Source organism: Lutjanus erythropterus, chromosome 2 (genome assembly GCF_056507025.1).
Source record: "Lutjanus erythropterus isolate fLutEry1 chromosome 2, fLutEry1.hap2, whole genome shotgun sequence".
NCBI lineage: Eukaryota > Metazoa > Chordata > Actinopteri > Lutjaniformes > Lutjanidae > Lutjanus > Lutjanus erythropterus.
This window is the reverse complement of record NC_139318.1, coordinates 10660769-10684094: the sequence shown is the minus strand read 5'-3', so window position 1 is coordinate 10684094 and position 23326 is coordinate 10660769. Positions and strand designations below refer to the sequence as shown.

Here is a 23326-nt window from a genome sequence, read left to right as displayed (position 1 = left end):
TTTCTTTTATAACCCAAACTCTGTCAGACTCTGACCCAGAATATGTCCTCAACAGAACATCAGCAAACTAGTACACATATAAACAATCCATTGCCTTTAAATCATTTCCATTTATTCTGTTCTTGCATTGTGTCCCCACCTCCCCCGGTCTCGCCTTGCTTGGATGACATTTACGTGTACACATTGGTAAATATTTTGGCTGTGCTGGTTGCCTGCTTCAAATGCAATGAAAAACACTCTGCTTGTATGATCAATTTATTTTTAGAAAATCTGAATTTAATATTTCAGAAAAAAGAATAGAGTCTGAAAACACAAATATTTTTTTCATACTCTCTTTTTCCCCATACTTATCCATTCAAATTCCATACTTTTTCACACTGTGTAGGAACCCTGGGTGTTGTGTATTGTGTTTTGTTAGCCCAAATATTCCCATTGTGTACTGATGGTACAGGAGATGTGACAAACTGCTGCAGGCCAGTATAGATGAGTAGCGTGCTGTGATACTTGGTACTGACCCTGAGTGAGGGAGTGCAGCGGCAGGCCGGTCTGTCCGGGCTGGATCGTGAGCAGTCCTTGCCTCTGAAGGTTGAGCAGATGCTGCTGCTGGACCTGCTGGACCTGCAGGAGCTGCTGCTGGAAGGCCAACTGCTGTGCTGACACCTGCTGCTGGTGACACACACACACACACACACACAAACACAAAGACAGGGTGGCACACCATCAGCAAACACAACCATATATAAAAGCATAACAAGCAGTGCAATCATGTAAGGCTGAATTTCAGGTTTGTATGAGACTCGTGTACTGTACGCCCGAGGAAAAACATTTCAAGTTCACAGAGTTCATCGTTCGGGCTGTAAAATGTAATACTTTAGAACGAGACCTTCATTCATAAAAAACAAAGTGAATTTTGCATGTGCTAACACAACAGCACAGTGCAATTTCAATGAATTTTGCCTCTGCTGTGGGTTCGTCTGCACCCACTTAAGACAGGTAGAATATACATCTCTCTCTGCCTTAATTAACGAGGAGTCGGGAGGCAAATGACAAACAATGAAACAACATAGTTAATCATTCATAATAAGAGCCACAGGAATTTAATTACAGCCATTCATAATTCAGCAAACAACGTGTGACTAAATCAAAGTGCTTAATAACCACCCTAGCAACTCTCACAACTCTCCCAGGCATGGCGCTGAGCTCAGGGATACACTCTTCCCCCCCGACCGGCGCAGCACGGCGAGGCGAGCTTTGTTCCATCACACAGAGCGGACTGACTGTTTTGTTGATCTAACAAGAAGTTTTTAATGAAAAGCTGGTGTGTCTTTACTGATTTTAGGGGTTAAGGGGGGAAACATTTTGGCTCTGCTGAGTGAAACGTGTGAACTCTGATAGGATGAAAAAGTGATATGAGAGCGGAGAAGAAAATGGAAAGCAGAAAAAGACAAAGTCAGAATAATAAATAGAAGGAAATTATCTAATATCCCCAATCTCCTATGAGTCAAAACAAATGAGAAATGTTATTTAGATAACAGGGGCACGGAGGACAGAGATGACTTTTAACCCTTTCATCAATCCCTCTCCAACTCGCTGCAATGTCTATCATTACCGATTAAACCACAAAATTTATCAGGGCATCTTCTGTATTTTCCAATCAAGCTCAACAGTGACTATCCACTTTTCAATGGCTTTGGTTCTGAAAGCAAATTTCCCATTCATTCACTTCACTGACATTTCAGGAAGCCCTTAAGTAAAGACTTTTAAACCTATGAGATGAATGTTGAACATACTTGATTTGGAGCAAAAGTAAATAAATAAATAGAAAAACTGGGAAACTGAAAAAAGTGCAAATGTACAAGACTGTGTACATAATTGATCCTTTGTAAGTCCAGTCTCTGCTCTGTGCTCTAATGAAAGTTCTAACTAGCTAGCTAATCTGCATCAATCATAAGCTAACTAGTTGTATCTGAAAGCCAATATTAGCAAAAAGCTATCCAACTAGCTAGCTATTCTAATAATTGTTAACTAGCTACTTATCAAGAGTTTTGCTGTCATTAGCTAACTTACGATGCTGCTATATATAGTATGTCAGTTTTAAAGGTCCTGTAGCAACTTTTTTTTACCATCTTCAAAATTTTGTTTTTCTTTTCAACATGAGCCTCATACATCAGTACATGAAACCTTAAAGGAGAAATATGACCAAGGTTCCCCTGGCTTCCAACCTTGCTCAACTGTTTTTTGGAGCACAGAGGAAAAGGAGGCGGGACTTAGGAAGGGCAAATTATTCTAAGAGTGAAAGAACTACTCATCCCATAAACCACTGCGAATGATACCGATTCTTCTTAAATTCAACTTCTGTCATTATTACAATATTCATATTGTTAATTAAAGTGTTGTAATATGTTGTAGTTTGTGTTGTGTGTGTAAATATATTCACTGCGGCATAACAACATTATTAGTACAACTCATATTAGCTGATGTTGGCTATTTAGCCAGCCTGCTAGCGGAAATACTCGTTCACTGGTGCGGTCAACACTTCCATGGTAACAGCAAGCTCCACCAATCAGACACGTCACTGTTAAACTTAAGGACTGTGGGTATTGTAGTACTTCTCCATGACATCACGATTTAGACATATTTTTTCTTATAGCTACTACAAGGAACTTTCATATGGTGTAAATTGTGGCCCCTGTGGACATAATCAGTAGTAGTTTCACTGTAATATCAACATCACAATAAAATTATATAAATAAAAATTCTCCTTATACTTTCTTCTAACTGGCAAATGTACTAGTCACTACAACTTTGACTGGAAAAATGTAAACATAGGCTCATTTCATCTGATAGTGCCTGGTGGCAGGCATTAGCTATACCGAAATAGACTTCTTGCTGATAGTCTCATTTTCTGATGTAGGTCATTCAGAAACATCAATATTAAATCAAGACGGTTTCGTAAGCAGTTAAAAACTCCCTGTAGTAGTTTTAAAATAAGGTTGGTAACATACAGACTTGCAGCTTCTGCAGGGGCATATACCATCGTTTCATAATCTCATAGCTCGTGGTAAGTCTACCTTGGATGGTTATGACATTATGACTAATAACTAAATCCTATATTCAAAATATGAATGGGATTCTCATTCCCAGAACCAGCTCTACAGACAGAGACAAAACAAGCCATACTAGGCCTGTTTATGAGTACACAAGGCCAGTTGTCAGGCGGGTAGGAGGAGGAGAGGAGGGGGCACTAAAAGCAGTGCAGGGGCTGCCAAGCTGTGCACCGCACCCTGTTACCAAACACAGGATACACCACTTTGTTTACTTCTCACAATTGAGTGCATACAAAAAAGGTCTCGGTGCAACGTGGCTGTCAGGTCACTCGCTGGCGGCTCTGAAGCCACTGAAACAGCCAGATAAAACGCGTCCCCTCCGCCCACCCCCGTTCGGCTTGTCAAAAGGGTCTAGCGGCCTTCCTTTCCCTTCCTCTCCCCCCTCCTCCTCCTCCTCCTCCTCCTCCTCCGTCTCCTCCTGCCCCACACACCCTCTGCCTAGCTCACTAAAAATAAAAGCTCTGGGCAGCAATGGTCTATTACAGCGAGCCGGGTCGTCTCATTGGATCAATCAGGGGGAGAAGGCGCGTTGACAGTGGTAGCGGAGGGTCATAATTGTGGAGTAACCACGTTCATTCACAGGCTCATGTGTGATCCAGAATGAGGGGAGAGGAAAAGAGAAGGAAGACGGGGCTCAACAGTAAGGACTGCCTTCTTTCCCAGGGCAAGTAAAATGCCATGTTTGGCAAGTAAATCTAGCAACTAACTTGCTTGACCAGTCAAGTTGTAAAAAAATTAAAGTCTGTGTTCAGCAATAATAAACATGTGTTCTGAGTTTGTCACACCACAGAAACATGTGTCATTAACCACCCAGACAAGTTTAAATGATTAAAAACATCTCTAATATGTAAAACTGGATCTCCACATCACGAAAGAGTGAGCAGTCTTCTCTGCTCTGAAGCACTGAAGCATGTCCGCTCTGCTGTCTAAGTGTGGGACGCCACTACAACCTGAAACATGGATGCTTCAACAAGCAGCTTTATTGGACTTGTAAAAAACATGTTTGAGCCACCACAGCCAGAGGACAGTGACCCATCAACTCAGTGGAGAATAAACTTGTTCCTGTCAGTCTGCCACAGGTTGGTATTGTGTTTGCTTCAGAACTGGGATGTTGGAACTGAAGTGAGCAATGACCGCTGGGCTGATTTGGACTGAGAGAGTTGCTGAAGACACATAATTCTCAGTCTTTCACATTTTCAGCAACTATTTTTTAACATGTATGCGTTTAGAAGAAAAACAAGGTCAATTTTTATAACTGACTAATCATCTAAGTATTTTTTCTTGCAAAAATTGCAGAAAATGTAGTTTTCAGCCTCTCAAATATGGATATTTCCTGTTTTTGTCTGTTTATTGTCTTTTTAAACTTTTTTTGGACTGACAAAACAAGACATTTAAATGTTATGAAAAACTGGAACCAACATTTTTCACCATTTTCTGACATTTTATGGATGTTGCAGGTCTAGATTGAACATGAACAGGGGCAAGTAAAAATTAAGTTTGAGAAAGTATATTAACATAAAAGGTTAAGCCTGGAGGATTTCCATGAAATTCTGGAGGCAGGTGGCCTGTGATCTCGTCTGATCTTTCCTATTCATTAAAGGTGGTTACTTGTTTTTTCCCCTCCATCAGTGTGAGCAAAGTTCCTTGTGTCTTCGGTGGCTTTCTGTTCTCCTGCTCCTCCCTGACAGCCTGAGACAAAGACAACAGTACCACGGGGGTGGGAGTTCACAGGGAACAATGTCTTTCATCAAAAAACGCTAAATAAATAGAGGGTGGCTTTTCAGAAAAAAAGGAAGAAAGAAACAACGAGTATTGCAAATGAATTTAACACTCTCCCCTTCACGTTTTTTTTTCTTCTTCTTCTTCTTCTGGTCCCATCAGCTGACAGGAGCTCCTGTGCGCTCCCAGCATGCAGACACATTAAAAACCCCAGACCCAATAGACCAAATAAGAGGTTAACAAGAAGTGGCACGAGGGAGAGAAAAATACAGTGGCTGACAAATGATAAAGAGTGGCACTGGCAGGCCTTTATTGTCAAGCTTCAAATATAAAGTTAAAGATCTTTGAAAAACTAAATTTTGATGTCTTTAAAATAAAAGAGGCACAAAGCAACAACAGGGGGTTATTGTCTGGCAGCCACAGGGGAGTCGCTGCGTAATTCTTATTCTGTCTTTTGATGGCTGCGAGAAATGCGACTGAAAAAAGAAGGAGAGAGCGATGGGGAGAGAAAGAAAACATCGGCGAGAAGGGGGGAGAGCCTCTCGAGGCTGCATCCATTTCCTGTGATCATACATAATATGCTTCAAAAGTTGTTTTTTCTTTTATTCTCATGCTCCATTCAACTGATCAATTGCACCTCCTTGCCTCGCCACCTCCTCCTCCCCCTCTTTTTCTCCCCTTGCTCCTCTAGTGTTTACATCAGATGCGACTCGGTGACAGGCCCTATCTGAGGCCGAGGAGCTCTGCTGTCATGTTGATTTATGGGAGCATCACGCCACAACTTGTCCAAACTGAAGCCCGCAGTTCATTAATTAGGGAGCTACGACTTTGAAGTTGGGAGCTTCGACAGCACGCGGACGTGTGCGAGTGTGTGAGCATGCGTGGATATGTGTGTGCTTTTAACATTGGGCTTAATTTTCTATGCTTCCTCTTACTCTCCAAACACGGAACTCAACGGGGACAAGAGCGCACAAAATTCCCAGATTGTCTTTGAACTTCTTCTGACCGCACAATAATAATTTGCTTTGTCCACAGTGATGCCTGTATCCTCCAGTCATTAACACGCATTAAGCTGCTGCCTATGAGCGAGCCCTGCCGTACTGGAGGGAGCGAAGAAGGAGGAGAGAGAGAAAAAGATGGAGGAGAGAAAAAAAAAAAAAAACTCAACACAGGCAACAAAGCTGGGAGCGCTCTCTGCACTGATATCTCACAATTACATGCCTTCTCTTCCTCTGCCATTTCCATGTTAATTACCGAGAAAAGCCTCTCAGATTTATGTGCTCCGTGTTCCTGCCTTTCTCCCTTCTGCCTTTCATTATGTCCTACACGAGGCTCGCAGGAGCGGTCATCTCTTTGTTGCACAGGACACTTGTTTACTTGGAAAAAAACATCCAGAACAATGAGGCTCAAGCTCAATAAAATATTACACATTTAATGTGCTTCCAGAAAAAGAGACACTATATTTAGGGATTAGAAATAATATCTCAGTGTTTTTAGGCTTTTCCACGATATACAATATACATCTCGGTATACATATATCATCTAAAATAACATAACATACCTTGATTCTAGTGATGGAAAAGAGTACTGAAAATCTGTACAAGTATTACTCAGTTACAAGTAAAACTACTGGTGCTGAAAGAATAACAATACTAAAGTAAAAGTACAAAGTATTCTTAAAAATAACCCAATTAATTACCTGCTTTTAACAGCATTACCTGCTATTTAACTGTTGATGTTTAATGCATTATCAATAGCGAGCTTTCAATCAAAGAGATTTCTGTGTCTGTGAGAAGTTTGTTAATATGGCTTTTTAATTTTTCGCGATATGCAATATAAAAATCAGGCTACTGTTTGTGACATTCACATAATTTTGGGGGGAACTTTTTCTACTTGAGTATTTTCTCAAGTCTGTATTTCTACTAAAGTATGCATTGCACTATGTAATCTACTTAGTTACTTTTCAAATCATTACTGAGTACAGAGTGCAATTTGAATAAACAGACAATTGCTGCAACTAACAATTATTTTCATTATCGATTAATCTGATGAAAAATAGTGAAAAATGCTCATCACAATGTCCCACAGTGACCCCCTTGGGGGTCCTGATCCCCAGGTTGAGAACCACTGGAATAAACTACCCAACAGTATATGAGTATAAGCTGTTAAAACTGGCAAAACCTTAAACATCTAAAGCAATAAAATGCATCATGCACATTAATTCGGTGGTAATATTAATCCAAAAATACATAACAGTGAAACACTGACTGAAGGGTTGGACATTTTTGACTAAATATCTAGATGTCTTAATTGATTTTTGATAAATAATCATCATTAATGTGGATATATTGACAAAGTGGGTAAAGGTTCTGAAAATGACATAATTTATAGTAATGTAGCCTATAAACTCAGGACAAGGCACCTACTTATGCCATATCACAATATACCGATATCCAAAATTTAAATCTAGTCTCATATCTCAATATCAATATGATATTCAATATCAATATGATATTGAGATGTTGCCCGGCCCTGACTGTATATTTAGCACAGTACCAGTCAGTTGTTACCATTTATCCAGCCAGTCTGACATGCTAATCAGAAGCATGAGTGCACTTGATTCTCTCCCCCACTCCCCTCCTCTCCTCTCTGCTTTAACCACAGTCTGGGAGCAGATGGGGTTGAGGGAGGGAGCACACATGCCTTCCATGCTCTGTCTGGCCAACGGGTTTGGTAATGGCAGGCAGGCGGTTGGGAGAGGGAGTGATGTCAGCCTACCTCTTTGCTCTGCTTGCTGCCTGCATGCTGCTGCTGCTGTTGCTGCTGCTGCTGCTGCTGCTGCTGCTGTAAAAGCTGGAGGTGGAGCTGTTCCTGCTGCTTTTTATAAAACTCTTGGAGTTGCTGCTGCAAAAGAGACAGGAAGGCGACGTGTGAGTCTATCAGTCATATAAAGTCAGCGGCAGCGAGAGTTTTTCAATACTTTGAGGAATGTTGTCTTTGAGGGTTAGGAGAAGAGAAAAGAACAGTGGCTCAAAGTGAAATTATCTTTGTGAGATGCTGTCTATACATGAGAAGATTTTTATTCCAAACTGTGACATCCATCGTGTCTGACAAAATGATCCGTGATGTGAGTGTCAGTTGTACATTACCTGCTGTAACATGAGGGCCTGTTGCTGCTGGAGGAGAACCTGGAGCTGCTGAGGGCTCAGGACTTGCTGCTGAAGGATCTGCTGCATCTGCTGTGGAGTTATCACTTGAGGTGTCATCATAGCCACTGAAACTGGAACCTGCAGGGACACACAAAACGAACAAAGACATGTCAAAAGGGTCTTATAACACAGTACAGAATTAATGCAGGAAACATAGAGGACCATCCTCTAGACACATTTATTCCTGATAATAGCTGCAAGTAGGGCTGCAACTAACTACAGCAGCAATGATTCACTGATTAATTGATTAGACAATAGAAAGAAAATTAGTTGCCAACTTTTTTGATAATCGATTAATAATTTATGTAATTTCTGAAGCAAAAATGTTTAACATTTGCTGGTTCCAGCTTCTTAGATGTGAAGATTTGCTACTTTTCTTTGTCATTTATTGCAGTAAATGAAGAGTCTTTGGGTTTGGGATTGTTCGTTGGACAAAAGAAGCAGTCTGAAGATTATTGATTAGTTGCAGCCCTACAATAAAGCTTACTATTGTATTATTATTATTGTATAATTTTCAGTATAAATCAGATCATTATCTTAATTAAACCATTAGTTGTACATAACCACTTCCTCCAATGTCTTCTTATGTCCCCAAACTAAAGACATTCAGTTTACAGGTGATATCAGACATTACATAGACACACATGCACTCAACTTGCTTGATATTTGATAGAATACAAATAAAACCAAATATTTCCCTACATGGTTTACAATTTACTTTCAATTAGAGCAGACATTTCCATTTTTTACGAAATTCATATATGGTTCCTAGAGCTGAGTAAAGTCTTTCTGCTCGCCCTTAGCAACATAAGTTAGTCTTTCTAGACTAATAGAGTCTGAAAGTTCCCCTAGCCACATTTTCAATAGTCTGCAATTAATTGACTAATTGTTGCCACTCCAGTAACAAGTGGGCTCACACTCATCCCAGCATGCAATAGGCAAAAAGTTGACAAACTCTGAACAAATTTGGAAAAACTGAAGGCTGATGACTTGCCAGGGATAAATACTGCTCAACAAACAATATAAATTCTATAATGTATATAAAATGGTCCCTTGGTGTTGACTGGATTCTAGGATTTCATCTCAAGTGTCATCTTGATGTGTTACAAGCAGCACATGCCCCCCGACAAATACACAAACACAAAACCCCTCTAACTGTTCTGACACCACACCACACTGAGGCGGGCTAAAGGACACAAGATCACGCCTGTGGAGTAAACAACCAGCGTCTCCACCCCAACAACCTCCATCCTCCGACCTTCCCCTCATCTCACACACGCATGCACACAAACCCCTCAACACCATTGGATATGATGATCCTCAGAGCTCGCCGTTCTAAACAACACAGCAAACGTGCCATACCTGAGGACGTTAAAGATTGCCACACACACACACAAAAAAAAAAAAAATGCTGCGGTTGGCTCGTCACGAGCACGACATGTCATGTGAGAAGATTTCATTAGAGACGCTGTCAACAGCGATCTATTATTGTGAAGATACGGAGCGCCTGGAGGAGGAGCCACGGTGAAGAACACGCAGGCCTCTAACTAACTCCCAGCAGAAAGGTGTGAGTGCATGACTCCTCAAAACAAGTGATTTGTTGTGACACTCAAAGAGCCCCCACAGTTGTCAGGGTGCCTTAATTGCTCCGGCGGCGTAGGGGACTCGGAGTGTGTCTGGATGCTGCCACTCACTGCTGTGATGTGCAGTACCATTAAAAGCTCCTTTCTTTGACACTCGGATGACAAACGGCAACTTAGATGCACTTGATAGTGCTGTGTCTTTGCTGTTGTTAACATGTTTGGTTCCTTTTGTGTGTGTGTGTATGTATATATTAGTATATATGTGCATAAGTGTGTGTTAAAATGTGTCTCTCAGGCTGATGTCAGCAGCTGATAGAGCGGATACAACGGGTGACAGTCTGTCTTGACCAAGGTTACCCAAATTGTGCAGCCGCCTCATAGCTAATGACACCCTTTGAATTTTTCATGCATTTTCTGAAAGTAATTTTGCTGTTTAAAAGCTTGTCCAGAAACTTAAGGGCTTTTCTTGACACGCCCTGCATTGGTGTAAATTAAAGGGAAAGTGTTTTGAGCACCACAAGCCGTGTGCCATATAGTCCTATTATACTGAAGAGAAAGCAGACATATCTATAGGCAGTATCTCCAAAACTCTGCAACTAACACCAAAATAATCTAGATGGATAGATCATACTGCAGACCATTGGGAAAATATGTATTTTTGATATGGGGGTGAACTGTCCCTTTAAAGCAGTGGTTCTCAACCTTTTTGAGTCACAAGCCCTCAGAAAAATCAGGTTTGTAAAAGTAGTTTGCTATTTTATGTTACAAAATGTAAATGTTTATTTGTGCCTGTTATTTTATTTTATTCTTCACAACCATATTGTGACCCCCAGAAATTAACTCATGACCCCCTTGGGGGTCCCAGCCCCCTGGTTGAGAACCACTGGATTAAACTACCCAACAGTATATAAAGTAGCTTAGACGCTGCCACACTTTTGTTTGACACTCAAATGACAAATTTGATGCACCTGATAATGCTGCGTCTTTGCAGCTATTAACATGTTTGGTTCTTTTTGTATATGTGCATGTATATATCAGTATGTATGGGTGTTTAAAGTGTCTCTCGGTGTGATGTCAGCAGCTGATAGAGCGGACACAACGGGTGACAGCCTGCCTCCACCAAGGTTACCCAAATTGTGCGGCCGCCTCATAGCTAATGACACCCTTTGAATTTTTCATGCATTTTCTGAATGTAATTTTGCTGTTTAAAAGCTCGTCCGGTAACTAAGGGGCTTTTCTTGACACGCCCTGCATGCACATCACCTTATTCACCCTCCCCGCTGTAGCATAAAACAAAAACAAAGCGCCGCCATAATGAACAGCTTGTACTGCAAATGCAGAGGAAAGGGCAGCGATGTCAAACAGGACAGAGCAGCTTTGATGCTCTCCGTTAACTTTATTGAGCAGCGCCAGACGACACTGAACTGTGCTTCCAGCCCCCAAGAGAGTGAAGGAGGTTCAGCCCCACCCAGGACTAACACACACTTCACATTTCTCATCTCCAGCACCAGGCGGAGGGAGCGCGAGGAGGAAAATGCAATATTAATTCCCCCCTGTATTATGTCTTAATATGCAGTTCATCTTGACTTTTGCACATGACTTGTCCTGTCATTTGCATAGCCCCGGCCTCCCATTTCCTAATTTCACAGTCATTATCCACTGAAGTCCTTTTTTTCTGGGCATCGCTAATTTTGATGAACTATTTTGAAGGTCAACTGAGCAGCCTTGTCTTGCTGACACGCAAGCACCATACGTGACGTGATATATAGTCCCGTCTAAACATGACATTTACCCGAGGATAAATAATAATGCCCCCTCTTTTTTTCTGAAGCTTTACTTTAACTGCATGCATTAAAAATCTACTCCATTCTTGTCATGCTCTATTTTTTTTTACTGGCGTGTTAAAGCTGTAAATTTAGCCTTATTTTCAAATGTATAATCATTTTGTCATGCCATGTTATATGTGAAAAAAGGGAGAGCAAACTCCAAGTTAACACAGAGATTTTACACACTTAAGCAGCTCTCAATAGCTGCCAATTTCATTACAAATGATGTTGAGATTCCCCTCAATTTAACTGTCTTAATTCTTTACACCTTGGGTGTATATCTCATCATGGTTTCACACTTCGCCTTGTCAGGAGTGTCTGGCTCGCAGTAACTACAGCTAGAGCAGCTTCCTCTGTGCACAGCCCCAGCAAGAGGCTATTACAGACCCCCATTTTATTACCCATTACTACTGAGGTCATTAGCAGCAAGAGGGATTGTATGCTTCTTAACCTATTGATCAATGTAACTACTACCATTTAATCCTGTGCTGAAGGAGTGAAAATCTGCCTAAGACTGGATCCTATTGAGAGGAAGGGCGGGAGGGAGCACTTTAACTGAAAAATATTGCCCTGGCCGCTGTATCATGCCCATTTAACGCAAACACAGGACGCCAGTCGCCATTTAGAGCACTCCCATATGGTGCACTCGCCTTATCTCCTGGATAACATCATGACTCCAGATGATCCACGCAAAAATATATCACCATCTAAAGATAGTATAAAAGGAAAAGACTACGCACTGGGCTAATAACTGGAGGGATCCACCGAGCACCAGCTCTAATCTACTCTCCCAATATGAGGGTGTGAAAAAGAGGACATTCTGAGGATGCCAGAAATAGCTGACGTTTATGAATTTCGCGAAGGTGTGGTGCTCTCCAGGTGCCTCCCATACATAAACATTCAAACCTGGAACATTCTCACACAGCTGCAGAGTGACTGCAGGCGATATACTGTACCAGCACAGGCCTGCTGGCCAAACACACACAGGAACACACACACACACACAGACACATATGCACAAATCTAAACTGTGGCATGTTAACTGTCACAAGCACATACAGGCACATATGCAGCCCATAACACACACTATATGAGGAGCAAAAACATACTTTCCATATTGAGTAAGAAAGTGTTTGCACTGTAGAAATGTATGGAGGAGAGCCGCAAGGATTATTCGATTATTAATCGACTACTAAATTAATCGCCAACTATAATCTGATAAGTGATTGTTTTGAGCCATTTTTAAGAAAAATTTCCAAATTCTCTGATTTCACCTTCTAAAATGTAAATATTTTCTGGTTCTTTTAGTCCACTTTGACAGTAAACTTCATGTCGTGGACAAAACAAGACATTTGAGGACATCACATTGAACTTTGGGAACATTTTTCACCTTTTTTTTTTTTTTTTTTTTTTTTTTTCTGGACCAAACAACTTATCGATTAATCAAGAAAATGATCAACAGATTAGTAAAGAACATGATACTTAACAATAAAATCAAAAATGATTAATCTGAACATTTAAAATGTTTTTTCTTTTCCATTTAAAACAGTTGTTAAAATATCTCTTTTGTCTCTTTAGTTTGTCTCAGTGTAATTTGGGAGGGAAATACAGTAGCTATAAAGTTGTTTGATACCTCTGTTTCTATCCTTTTGTGAAGTAACTACTGGCAGAGACTACAAACTAATAAAAAATAAGAGATAAATAAATAAATAAATAAATAAATAAATAAATAAATAAATAACTGTTCCTTTTTGTCAAAGATAGGGATAATTCATTTCATTCATATCATAATTCTTTGCACCACATCTGACTTGCATCAACACACATTCACATACACAGTATGAGAAGCATTTGTCATTAGGACACCTGCAGCAAAGCATCTCTTTGTGCATCAGCACTCCAGAAGAAAAAAAAAAGTGCAAAATATGATAATCTAATGAGGGAACACAAACGGCACGTGAAAACGTTGGAGAGTCACTGATTCAGAGTTAATGAAGACGCTCCCCGAGCACCCCCTCCTATCACGAGTCAGAGGTCATAGCCCGGTGAAAAGGAGTAGGGGTGAACGGGGGGCTGGAAGATAGCCCCTTTTTTTTCCCCGACACTGAGGCAATTAAGAGGAGCAGAAATGAGGGACAAGGAGGTGAACGTCAGCGAGAGCGGCGCAGACGTTTCACCGGCCGCAAAAAAGGTGCAGAAAGAAAAGAAGCAAGTAAGGGGAATAAAAAGAAAAGAAAGATGAGAATTATCAAATTTTCATTTGTGCTCCCTGGGGTCATCTTGGTTTCTTTCTTTTTTTTTTTTTCTTGCAGGGGCATCAAATGGAATGAAGAAGTAAAAAAATAACAAGCCCAGGAGAAATCAGCGAGTGTAGTCCGTTTGATGCTGTTGTTTTACCTTGGCCTGCAGTGGCGCAAGGAAACGACTTCCCATCCTGACTGTGATCTCCTGCATGAAAATGTCGCCGGAATGAGGATTTCACGGGAGCTATTGTACTTTAAGTGATGTGTGAACATAATTAGTCGTCGACAAGACTACAAAGACTAATTCCATATTACCCATTCAGGTTGATTGAAATCTCTGAGGTGGAGAGCATTTATTCCCCTCTAAAAAATGAGACGCAGTGCACTCACACCAAAAAGATTTCCCATAATAATAATAATAATAATAATAATGATAATAATAATAATAATAATAATAATGATATCTAGACATATAAGGATAATTTGTGTACTAAACAACACATTTTGGATGCTATATTCTTCAGTAATCCTAATAAATATAATAAAGCAGGACAGAGTCACCCATCCTTACATGTGTTAACAGTGTCAGGACCTTAATTCCTTCCTCGTCATCCACAATCAGCCTGTTTTAAAAATGTTTACAGCTCAGATAAACAGGATAATCACAGCCACATTTTGTCTCCTACATATTCTGAATTGGGTGGTGTAGGGGTGTGAGGAGGTGGGGAGAGCTGCTGAGGCTCAAATTATTTGCAGCAACTGTAAAAACAAAAGTTGAGATTGCATTTTAATTAACTTTTCGACTACAAACAAACAGGTTTTTTTTTGCCCGAGCCGGTCCCAGTGTCGGGTTTAAACAAACAAACTGCGCCGGAGTAAAGTGAGTGAGCTCTCACCCCAACAATAACAGCTGAGCTGCGAGCTGGACGCTGGTTTCCCACACTGAAGGGCAGCCAGCAGCCACCACTGCAGGTGACCACTGCGCACAGGGCACCCCCCCTCCCCCAACACACACACACACATACACACACACACACACACACACACACACACACTCAGAGACATCATGCATTGCATCAGCATGATGTTTTAGCATAGCATTCCTAATTTACTATCTGTTAATCTGCAACAATTAATCGATTATGAATCAATTATTAAATTAATCGGCAACTATTCTTATAATCAATTAATCAGTGTGAGTATTTTTTAAGAAAAAAATCAAAAATTTCTGATTTCAGCTTCTTAAATATGAATATTTTTTGGTTTCTTTACACCGTTGTGACAGCAAACTAAATATCTTTGGGTTGTGGACAGAACAAGACATTTGAGGACGTCATCTTGGACTCTGGAGACACTGACTGACATTTTTCACCCTTTTCTGGCATTTTATAGATCTAACAACTAACCGATTAATTGAGAAAATAATCATCAGATAAATCAATTTGTATTTCAGAAAATGTGTTTGTGATTTTAAACTACAATTAAAAAAATCTTGCAAAAACAATAATTATTAATAGTGATAATACACTGATGCGTCTACATATTTGTAATTTTTGAGCATTTCCAAACAAAAACATAAAAAATATATATATTTCAGATTCACAGAAAAGTTCTTTGCTTCATTTTGTTGTTGACTCGCTGTCCTGTCACTCTTTTTGACCTTTCAGGCCACACCTCCAGGGCTGTATTTCACATCCTCGAGGCGTTTCAGATCTGAAACCTGCCCCACAAACTCAAGGTGACGACTACTGTCCTACACGTTTGCTGCTGTTTTCACCTTTCCTGGAAACGTCTTATACCAGCACTGTCGGGGTTGAAACGTGTGCCCGTGATCTATGGTTTACCAGCTCTGCACGGTTACGCAACGATGCCTGTCGTCTTCTTCACATGCATTATTTGAGTCAGTTGAGATTTAATTAAGATCACAGCCTCTAAAATCCCTTTCAAATGAAACTGTAGTCAAAAGACAATGGCTGACACATCCTCGTGCAGATTGTTTCTATTCTCTGCACACCAGCAACGCAAAGCTAATCCTTGTTTCCATGACGGCAGACAAGAGGGCCACAAATTGTGTTGCTTCTTGACACTCTTGGTGTTGTGTTATTTGACTCGTATTAAAGTATGCAGCCAATAAATAAAATGATAGAGAGAGAGATATTAAAGTCTAAAAATCAGGATGCGCCAAACTTGTTTACGTCCACACACAATCATAATAATCCACCTTTATTTTTTAAGTGTCAATACCATCACGTCCCTTATTGGTTTAAAAATATATAGGTCGTGACAGTGACGAGTGGTGAAAAAGACCTGCTGCCATAAAACACTCCACACCGTGTAATCTCATCATTATCCGACCATCTCAACCCTTTGAAACACATGGCATCTCAAGTGTGGAGTTAATCTCCCAATCTGAAACAGAGACGCACACACTCCGAGCAGTAATGACCCTTCAGAGAAAAAAAAAACCTTTTCAAGTAAAAACATGTTTTAGTCAGGGAATAACAGCAGAGAGCAGCTGGTGGCTCACTATATCACTGCTCAACTATTCCCCCGTCTCTCCTCTCCTCTGTCCTGCCTCAGTACAAAGCAGAGACCGTCCCTGTAAAGGATATCCCAGCAGCGAGCCGCGAGGAGGCTCTGGCGGCTCTGGCGAGGCGGCTACCCCCTGTGTGCCCCCCTCTACACGGGTACACTGCTAATATCTGGTTGCCTATGTCATGGTTTAGAAATGACAGGTGCTGGCAGGCCCTTGCCTTGACAGGCCACTGCACAAATAACGCCCCTGCCTGAAAGGGCTAATGCACTACTAATGAACAATAAATCAACTTTGATTACAAACTGTCAACCCAATCAGCTCGCACTCCAGCTCTCCCAAACTGCGAGTCTCGGCACAGCTGCACGGCATTACGGTGCACGCTGCCCTGTTTAGGCTTCGCTCTCCTCCTCCACCTCCTCCTCCTACTCCTCTACAACCATCTGATATTCTCCTCCACTATTCTCCTCCAGCTCTCCTTTCAATCAGGCACTTTCTTAGCACTGATGCAAGGGTGTTGAAATATTGCACCCCCCCCAAAACAGAAAAGTTTCGGGTGGATGGCGAGTGCAAACAGAGAAAAACTGAAAAAGTGACTCATACGTCTTAGCTGCGTTACTTATAATGAGTGAAATAAAAACACTTAAGATAATTTAACAACAGAAAGTCAATAGCTGTCTTCTGTGCAAAACCTCAAAGTTGACAGCAGAAAAAAAATGCATGAAAATGACCACAAACTTTCTCAGCTAAATGCACTCCCGCAATCCCTTTGTTGCACACACACAAACACACGCATGCAGGCACAAACATTTACACACTCTTAACTTTTCAGGAAGATACGAGCGATGACATTTGGAGTGACAGCGTGTCTCTAACGTGGTTTTGTGGTGACGGTGTCAAATATAGAGTTGTGCCAGCCTGTCTTAATTCACTGTGACAACATGAGGAGAGCGAGGATCAGTCCAGGCCATCGCCTGAGAGCAGGCGAGCTCTGACCAGCACTCATTAACACAGACTAACAAATCATCACTAAATACACAAGCAGCAAAAACGCAACAAAGGAAAAAGACTGAGACAGTAAATCTAATACATGTAATAAAACAGTACATCCCTATATGTGTTAAGGGTGTCAAGAGCTCCTTAATTTCTGTTTTAAAAATGTTCACAGATCAGATAAACAGAATAATAACAGACACATTTTCTCTTGTCTTAATAAAGCAAAAACCGTGAGAAAAAAATTAAGATTTTCAGCATATCTTACCCTGGAAATATTCTGAGCACTACAGCAGTAATATCATAATTTTCTGAGAAGAGCAACAAATGAAAAGAGAACGCAAACCTGTCTCCTGTTTATCCTTGAACTTTCCATAATTCAAACAGCATATATACAGTACAGGATCCTGCTTAACTGGTTAGCTCACTATCAGTTAAGTAAACAAAACTAAACAAACAGCGTAAAATGGCAGCGAGAAACTTATTGTACAGCAACTGACTGTAGCAAACTGTTGCTCGAGCTAAAAGTGAAAAGCATCAACAGCTAAAAACACAGATAAACAGCAGCTACCAATCCATGCAGTCCTGTTTTGACATCCAAAACATTCAGATACAGTAAATCCAATGTACAGAACATGACACCTGCTCACTGTCTCTCCTGTCAGGACAAGACTATAAACTATCAGTAAAAACTGCTGCTCCTTTCAAACAAACTACATGACAAAATTAACCAATTACAATGATAGAACATCAGCAATAGACAGACAATAAGCCTCCGTTTCTCTTTTTCCCTGGTCAAATTAAATTGTCAAGTTTTTTCTTACACAAGAAAGCTGGCAAAATCACAGAAATCAATCATATTGACAAACCTGACAAACTCCATTTAGCTGGCAGGGTAAACAGAGTGCTGGGCCACGCGGTGTGGAGTGAAGCAGAGCGGAGAGCCGAGCGGAGAGGGAAAGAGAGAGAGAGAGAGGGTGTGAGTGAGTGTGTGTGTGTGTGTGTGAGTGAGTGTGTGTGAGTGAGAGAGAGAGATAGAGAGAGGTAGAGGCACACGGGCTGGTTGCAGGCAGGCAGGCAGGCGGGCAGGCAGGGGAGGCTGAGAACGAGCGCTGCTGTGCTGTGGAGTCTCCAACCTTCCTCGGGATACAGACAGATTGCACGCGCGAGGTTGCTCCCCGGCTGACAAGATACAAAACTATCCAATCAACCACGCCCTTCTCCACCAATCACAACCAGCCCTCTAAACATAATCAATTCAAATGGGGCCACACAATAGGGGAGCCGCGGGCTGGGCTTGCAGGTGAACCCGTGCCTTTGTGTGGGGGCCCCTTTAAAAAAAAAAAAAAAAAAAAGGAGGAAAAAAAAAAAGACACAGTTGACGGCTGTTAACCCTTTGACCCCTGCTGGGACTCCGGCCGTGCCATTGAAACAATGGGAGCCCAAAGAAAAGAGGCCCTTTAATTAAACAACAGATAAGTAAACACAGCTATCCAGCGGAAAGAAAGAAAGCTGGCCCCCGCTATCAGCCCCTTTATTGTTCTGCTAAATGGAATTGTTTACAGTGCTGGAACAAAGACACAACTCATTTCACATGCTGAAAACAACAAAATGCACAAACAATTCAGACGCTTTGTAGTTTTTTTTCTTCCTTTTTCAGATTTCCCAAGCTGAGACAATAACACATGCATTTTATTTTAGAAGGAAATAATGCATTTATGAGAGCAGTTTGTTTTGCCTTCCACTAATGTTAATGTGTGCTCTTGCAGAAGAGCACGCAACTAGTTGCATTAAGACAACTTTGTGTGTGTTTTGGTTATAAAATCAACCACAGCAACATCAACTTTTTTTTTCCAGTTTTTAAACACTTATCCCACTATTTGGCCTGAGACAAGCTAAAACCCACTCACATTAATAGCTAACATTACACCAGCTACCGAGCAATCCATCCAACTCCATCCCAATGAGAGCAATTAGCTGTCATAATATCATCACACTCTTTAACACCCATGTGCACTCCGTGAGGGGAAGAGACAGGAGAGGAGAACAGGACTCTGCCACCTACTGGAGATCCTGCTGAACACACAAGGAAAGAGCAGGCAGGAGGAGAAGACAGGATCCTGTCAACATATCTGTAGAGTTTAACCCTTTAACTGAACAAATTGTATAATTAGAAGCATTTCTCTGATTTCAACTATATTTCATTTAGAACAGCAATGATTAACTGATTATTAATAGGGCTGGATACTGAACTTGATACATTTATGGCATCAACAAAATAGCTTCAATACTATCAAGTGTTGAAAAATGTCATTTGATACCAAATTTTGATGCCCTAGGAGTAAATCTCCAAGTTGTGGTTTACTTTGTATGACGTCAAACTGCTTTGGGTGCCAAGTAACTGAAGTTTAAGCCCATTGTTTTAAATAGATTTATATTTTTTGTGTTGTGAAACTGCTTTAAGTGTGTAAAAGGGAGCTGAAAAATTAAACAATGATTTGTACTGTAATGTTTCATTTTATTAAAATGTATTTTATTTTTTAAAAAATACCTTTAAGGAGCTGGTATTGTAGTTAAGGTATCACTGCTCGTACCAGTGTTGAACATTTTTAACAATACTCAGATCTAATTATTAATCAACTATTAAATTAATCGCCAACTCTTTTGATAATTGATTCATTGTTTTGTGTAATTTTTTTAAGATAAAAAGTCAAAATTCTCTGATTTCAGCCTCTAAAATATGAATATTTTCTAGTTCCTTTAGATCACTATGACGGTAAACTGAATATCTTTGGATTGTGGAAAAAACAAGACATTTGAGGACGTTATGATGGACATTTTTCTGACATTTTATGGACCAACAACTAATCGAGAAAATAACCAGCCAATTAATTGATAATGAAAATAATCGTTAGCTGCAGCCGTAAGTTAACTCAACATAAAGAAATGGAGTTGTAAATCAGACCTACTTTAAGTCATAACAATAAAATCAGGTTCACCAACTTGTGCAACCCACTTAACAAAGAATTAGAGGAGAGGCAGGAGGCGAGATTAACACCTCACTTTGTTAATTATCATGACAATAAACACAGAGCTGAATAACAAGAGCTCTAAAACACAGCTCATATCAACAGCCATAAACCCTTGGCCAAGGATGAAGGAATGTTCATGGGACGCATTCCAGTCCGCAAACACACTGGTAAAATAAACAGAGCGCCTGCATAACAAGCCACTGCTCTCATCTGCTAATAACTAACAATGAGCTCCGCTAAGCTGGCCTGACCTATATAAATTATTGACTGGGACACCTCAAGTGTCAAAAGTGACAATTCCAATACATATCAGAGTGAATAATTAAGTGGAAGAAAAGGACGCTTTTATTTTCTATCTGACACCCCTCAAGACGGCTCGCACAAAAAGACAGTGACATGTGCTTACAACACACACACATGCACAAAGTGGTTTAGGCTACGGCCACACTCTACTCCCCCGGCACTCTCCCTGGGGTGGCATGTCGGCGTATTCTCAATAAAACACCTTCTTAGCAGTAATAGGCCACTGTTCTCATTTCAACACTCCCAAAGGCCTCATGATAAATTTAGCAGACGCACAGTTCAAGCTTCTCCTCTCACACACTGTCTTTCTAATCCATTGCCTCTGTGCCTGCGCCATGTAAAATAATTACACATATGTGTCGATGTGATACACACGCTATATAGATTTTTTTTTCTTCTTTTCCTGTGCGCAGGGAAACATCAATATCCTCGAGCCTTGAACCGGCGTCCCCTGTGATAGTTTACAGAGAGTACTGAGCGATTGTGTTCATGACAGAGTGGATGACATTATAAAATACTCCCATTTCCTGCTTGAGTTAGAGTGAAAGTATGAGTTAATGTCTGGTCTGGCCCGGGCGCTTCTCCGCTCGGCTCTGGCTAAAGATAACGACTCGGCTCCAATTACAAAGCCTTCCCAAAACACTAACACAGCCAGTGAGTAAGCCGCACCGGCATGCCAACCAGTGTCTTTACTGCTACTACATAGAGAAAGAGGAGGAGAGAGGTGGAAGGAAAATACAAATCTACAGTCATTCCTTTTCTTGAAAGGCTCTGGTGACCTGGACCACTGTCATGAGAAAACAAACACGGTCTGTTTCCCTGTGTGGGTGTAAAGTAAATCATTGTTTACTGATGGCAGGAGTCAGCAGGGCAGGTGTGGGACCTATATAAATAACAGCTGCTCTATATAATAATGCCAAGGCAACAAAAATACCTTTTAGACAAACAGCAGCAGGGATCGACCGATATGTTTTTCTCAGGGCTGATATCAGAACCAATTATTGCCAATCAAGAAAATCAATAACTGGTATTTGGAACTAGGGCCGAACAGATGCTGGATTTTTTTGGGGCCGATGCAATTGATATAAGTAAGTAAAAAAAAATAAAAAATCCAATAACAATATGTATTGGCTGATATCGCACTCATCCTTCAAATGTGCCTCGCAAAGACTTGAGAGGAAAAGATGTGATGGAGTCAAGTTTTACTGGTATTTATAATAATTATATATAACTATAAAAAAAAAAAGAAAAACAAAAGAAAAAAACCAAAACAAAGAGGATATTCTCTTTATATCAACTGTACATAAAATGCTGCCTGTAAAACTAAAATGAATAAATAAATAAAAACAATCTGCATTATGTTCAAAAAGGAAAAGTTTTCAAATAAGCAAATATTAGACAACATATACACCAATACCAATATAGACTGATATAGTTATGATAGGCCAATATTGGCCAATCCATATATCTGTCTGGCTCCAATACATTTGTGGTAAAAACTAAAATATTAGTTTTAAAATGTATAACAGAACAAAGAACATTTAATCAATTACTGAATTTAAGTACATTTTTGAGGTGTTTATAGTTTACTTAAGTATTTCCACTTTAAGTTACTTTATACTCTTTATACACTCCACTAAATTTAGAGGCAAATATTGTACTCTTTACTCCATTTATAACATTGACTTGATAACTTAAGTTACTGGTTAGTTTGCAGATTCAGATTATTGATACAAAATGTAAATCAACTAATAAATTATGATGCAGTATTATTCATTAAGCTACCCAGCAATACCAGTTACAACATTACTGCAAAGTGATGAACAAATTAATAATAAAAAAAGAAGATAATTGTAAAAATGCAGAATATTAGATCAAAAAAGTGGCCACACCAAAAGTCAACCCTTACTTAATGTTTGACCTGTCGGTTATTTCTTTGTATTATTTCAACATCGTGCCCTGTGAAAGTCAAAAGCCACACAAAGCATTTCATCACAGAAATAAATTACACAACTTATGAATTGTTTTTCTTCCCCCAAAGCTACAGTAAAACTTCAGACAGTTCAGACAGATTTTGATTTTGGTGACCTACTCACACTGAAACCACACAGGCGAGTGCAGAAAGTCATTTCTGCAACAGTAAAACAACAGCAAAATAACCTTTTAGAAGAGGTGCAATGGTTCCGATTTTAGGTAATTCATTTTTAACATCAAAGTTTAATCTCATTCAAACTGCATTAATTTAAATTTTCTATATCGTTGTTCCTAAGTCATGTGAAAGTATATCATTAGTTCAGTAATCATGGGTTGTATTTTGCTTGTGCTGTGTTTAAAAAAGTATTTCCATTGTAATGACATGACAGTGAACTCAGCCTTTAACATCTGCAACCCACCGATACTCCCTCTGATACTTGGAATAAGTCATATTTAGAGTGAATGAGGTTATCACCCGAAGCAGAATGGAGTTACAGTAAGTCACGCCTGAGTCACTGTGTTCCTCCTGGTCTATTATATATGGGTTTGGTTATTTACTTTTAATTTCAGTATTCAAGAACACATTGTTTAGTCAGCACATGTGAACTGTGTATTTGCAAAAATATTTCCTGAGGAGATATGCCAGCCAGTGTATAACGGAGCTTGAGTTTCAGCGTGTACCGTCTACTGTGGTTTTTCACTTAGTCAAAACAAGAACACTTTTGAGCAACATCGATTTTTTACGGAGGTGGGGGAATTTCTGCCTCGTCTTGTTTGGTGATTGATTCATCTTTGATTTAAGAT

At 40.2% G+C, this 23326-nt stretch overlaps 1 protein-coding gene across 10 annotated transcripts in view; it reads right to left on the bottom strand.

The window, feature by feature from the left end:
* foxp1b (forkhead box P1b) overlaps nucleotides 1-23326 on the bottom strand; it is a 237443-nt gene that overhangs the window by 48091 nt on the left and 166026 nt on the right. For 4 of the 10 annotated variants that reach the window (XM_084727703.1, XM_084727700.1, XM_084727746.1 and 1 more), the window contains 3 exons: nucleotides 7976-8113; nucleotides 7605-7730; nucleotides 516-666 (listed from right to left, as the gene is read on the bottom strand). In XM_084727703.1, the coding sequence (XP_084583829.1) occupies nucleotides 516-666; nucleotides 7605-7730; nucleotides 7976-8113 (415 nt within the window). Of the gene's footprint in view, nucleotides 1-515; nucleotides 667-7604; nucleotides 7731-7975; nucleotides 8114-18082; nucleotides 18787-23326 lie in introns of those variants that run through there. The other 6 variants (XM_084727728.1, XM_084727770.1, XM_084727719.1 and 3 more) reach the window with 4 other exon arrangements.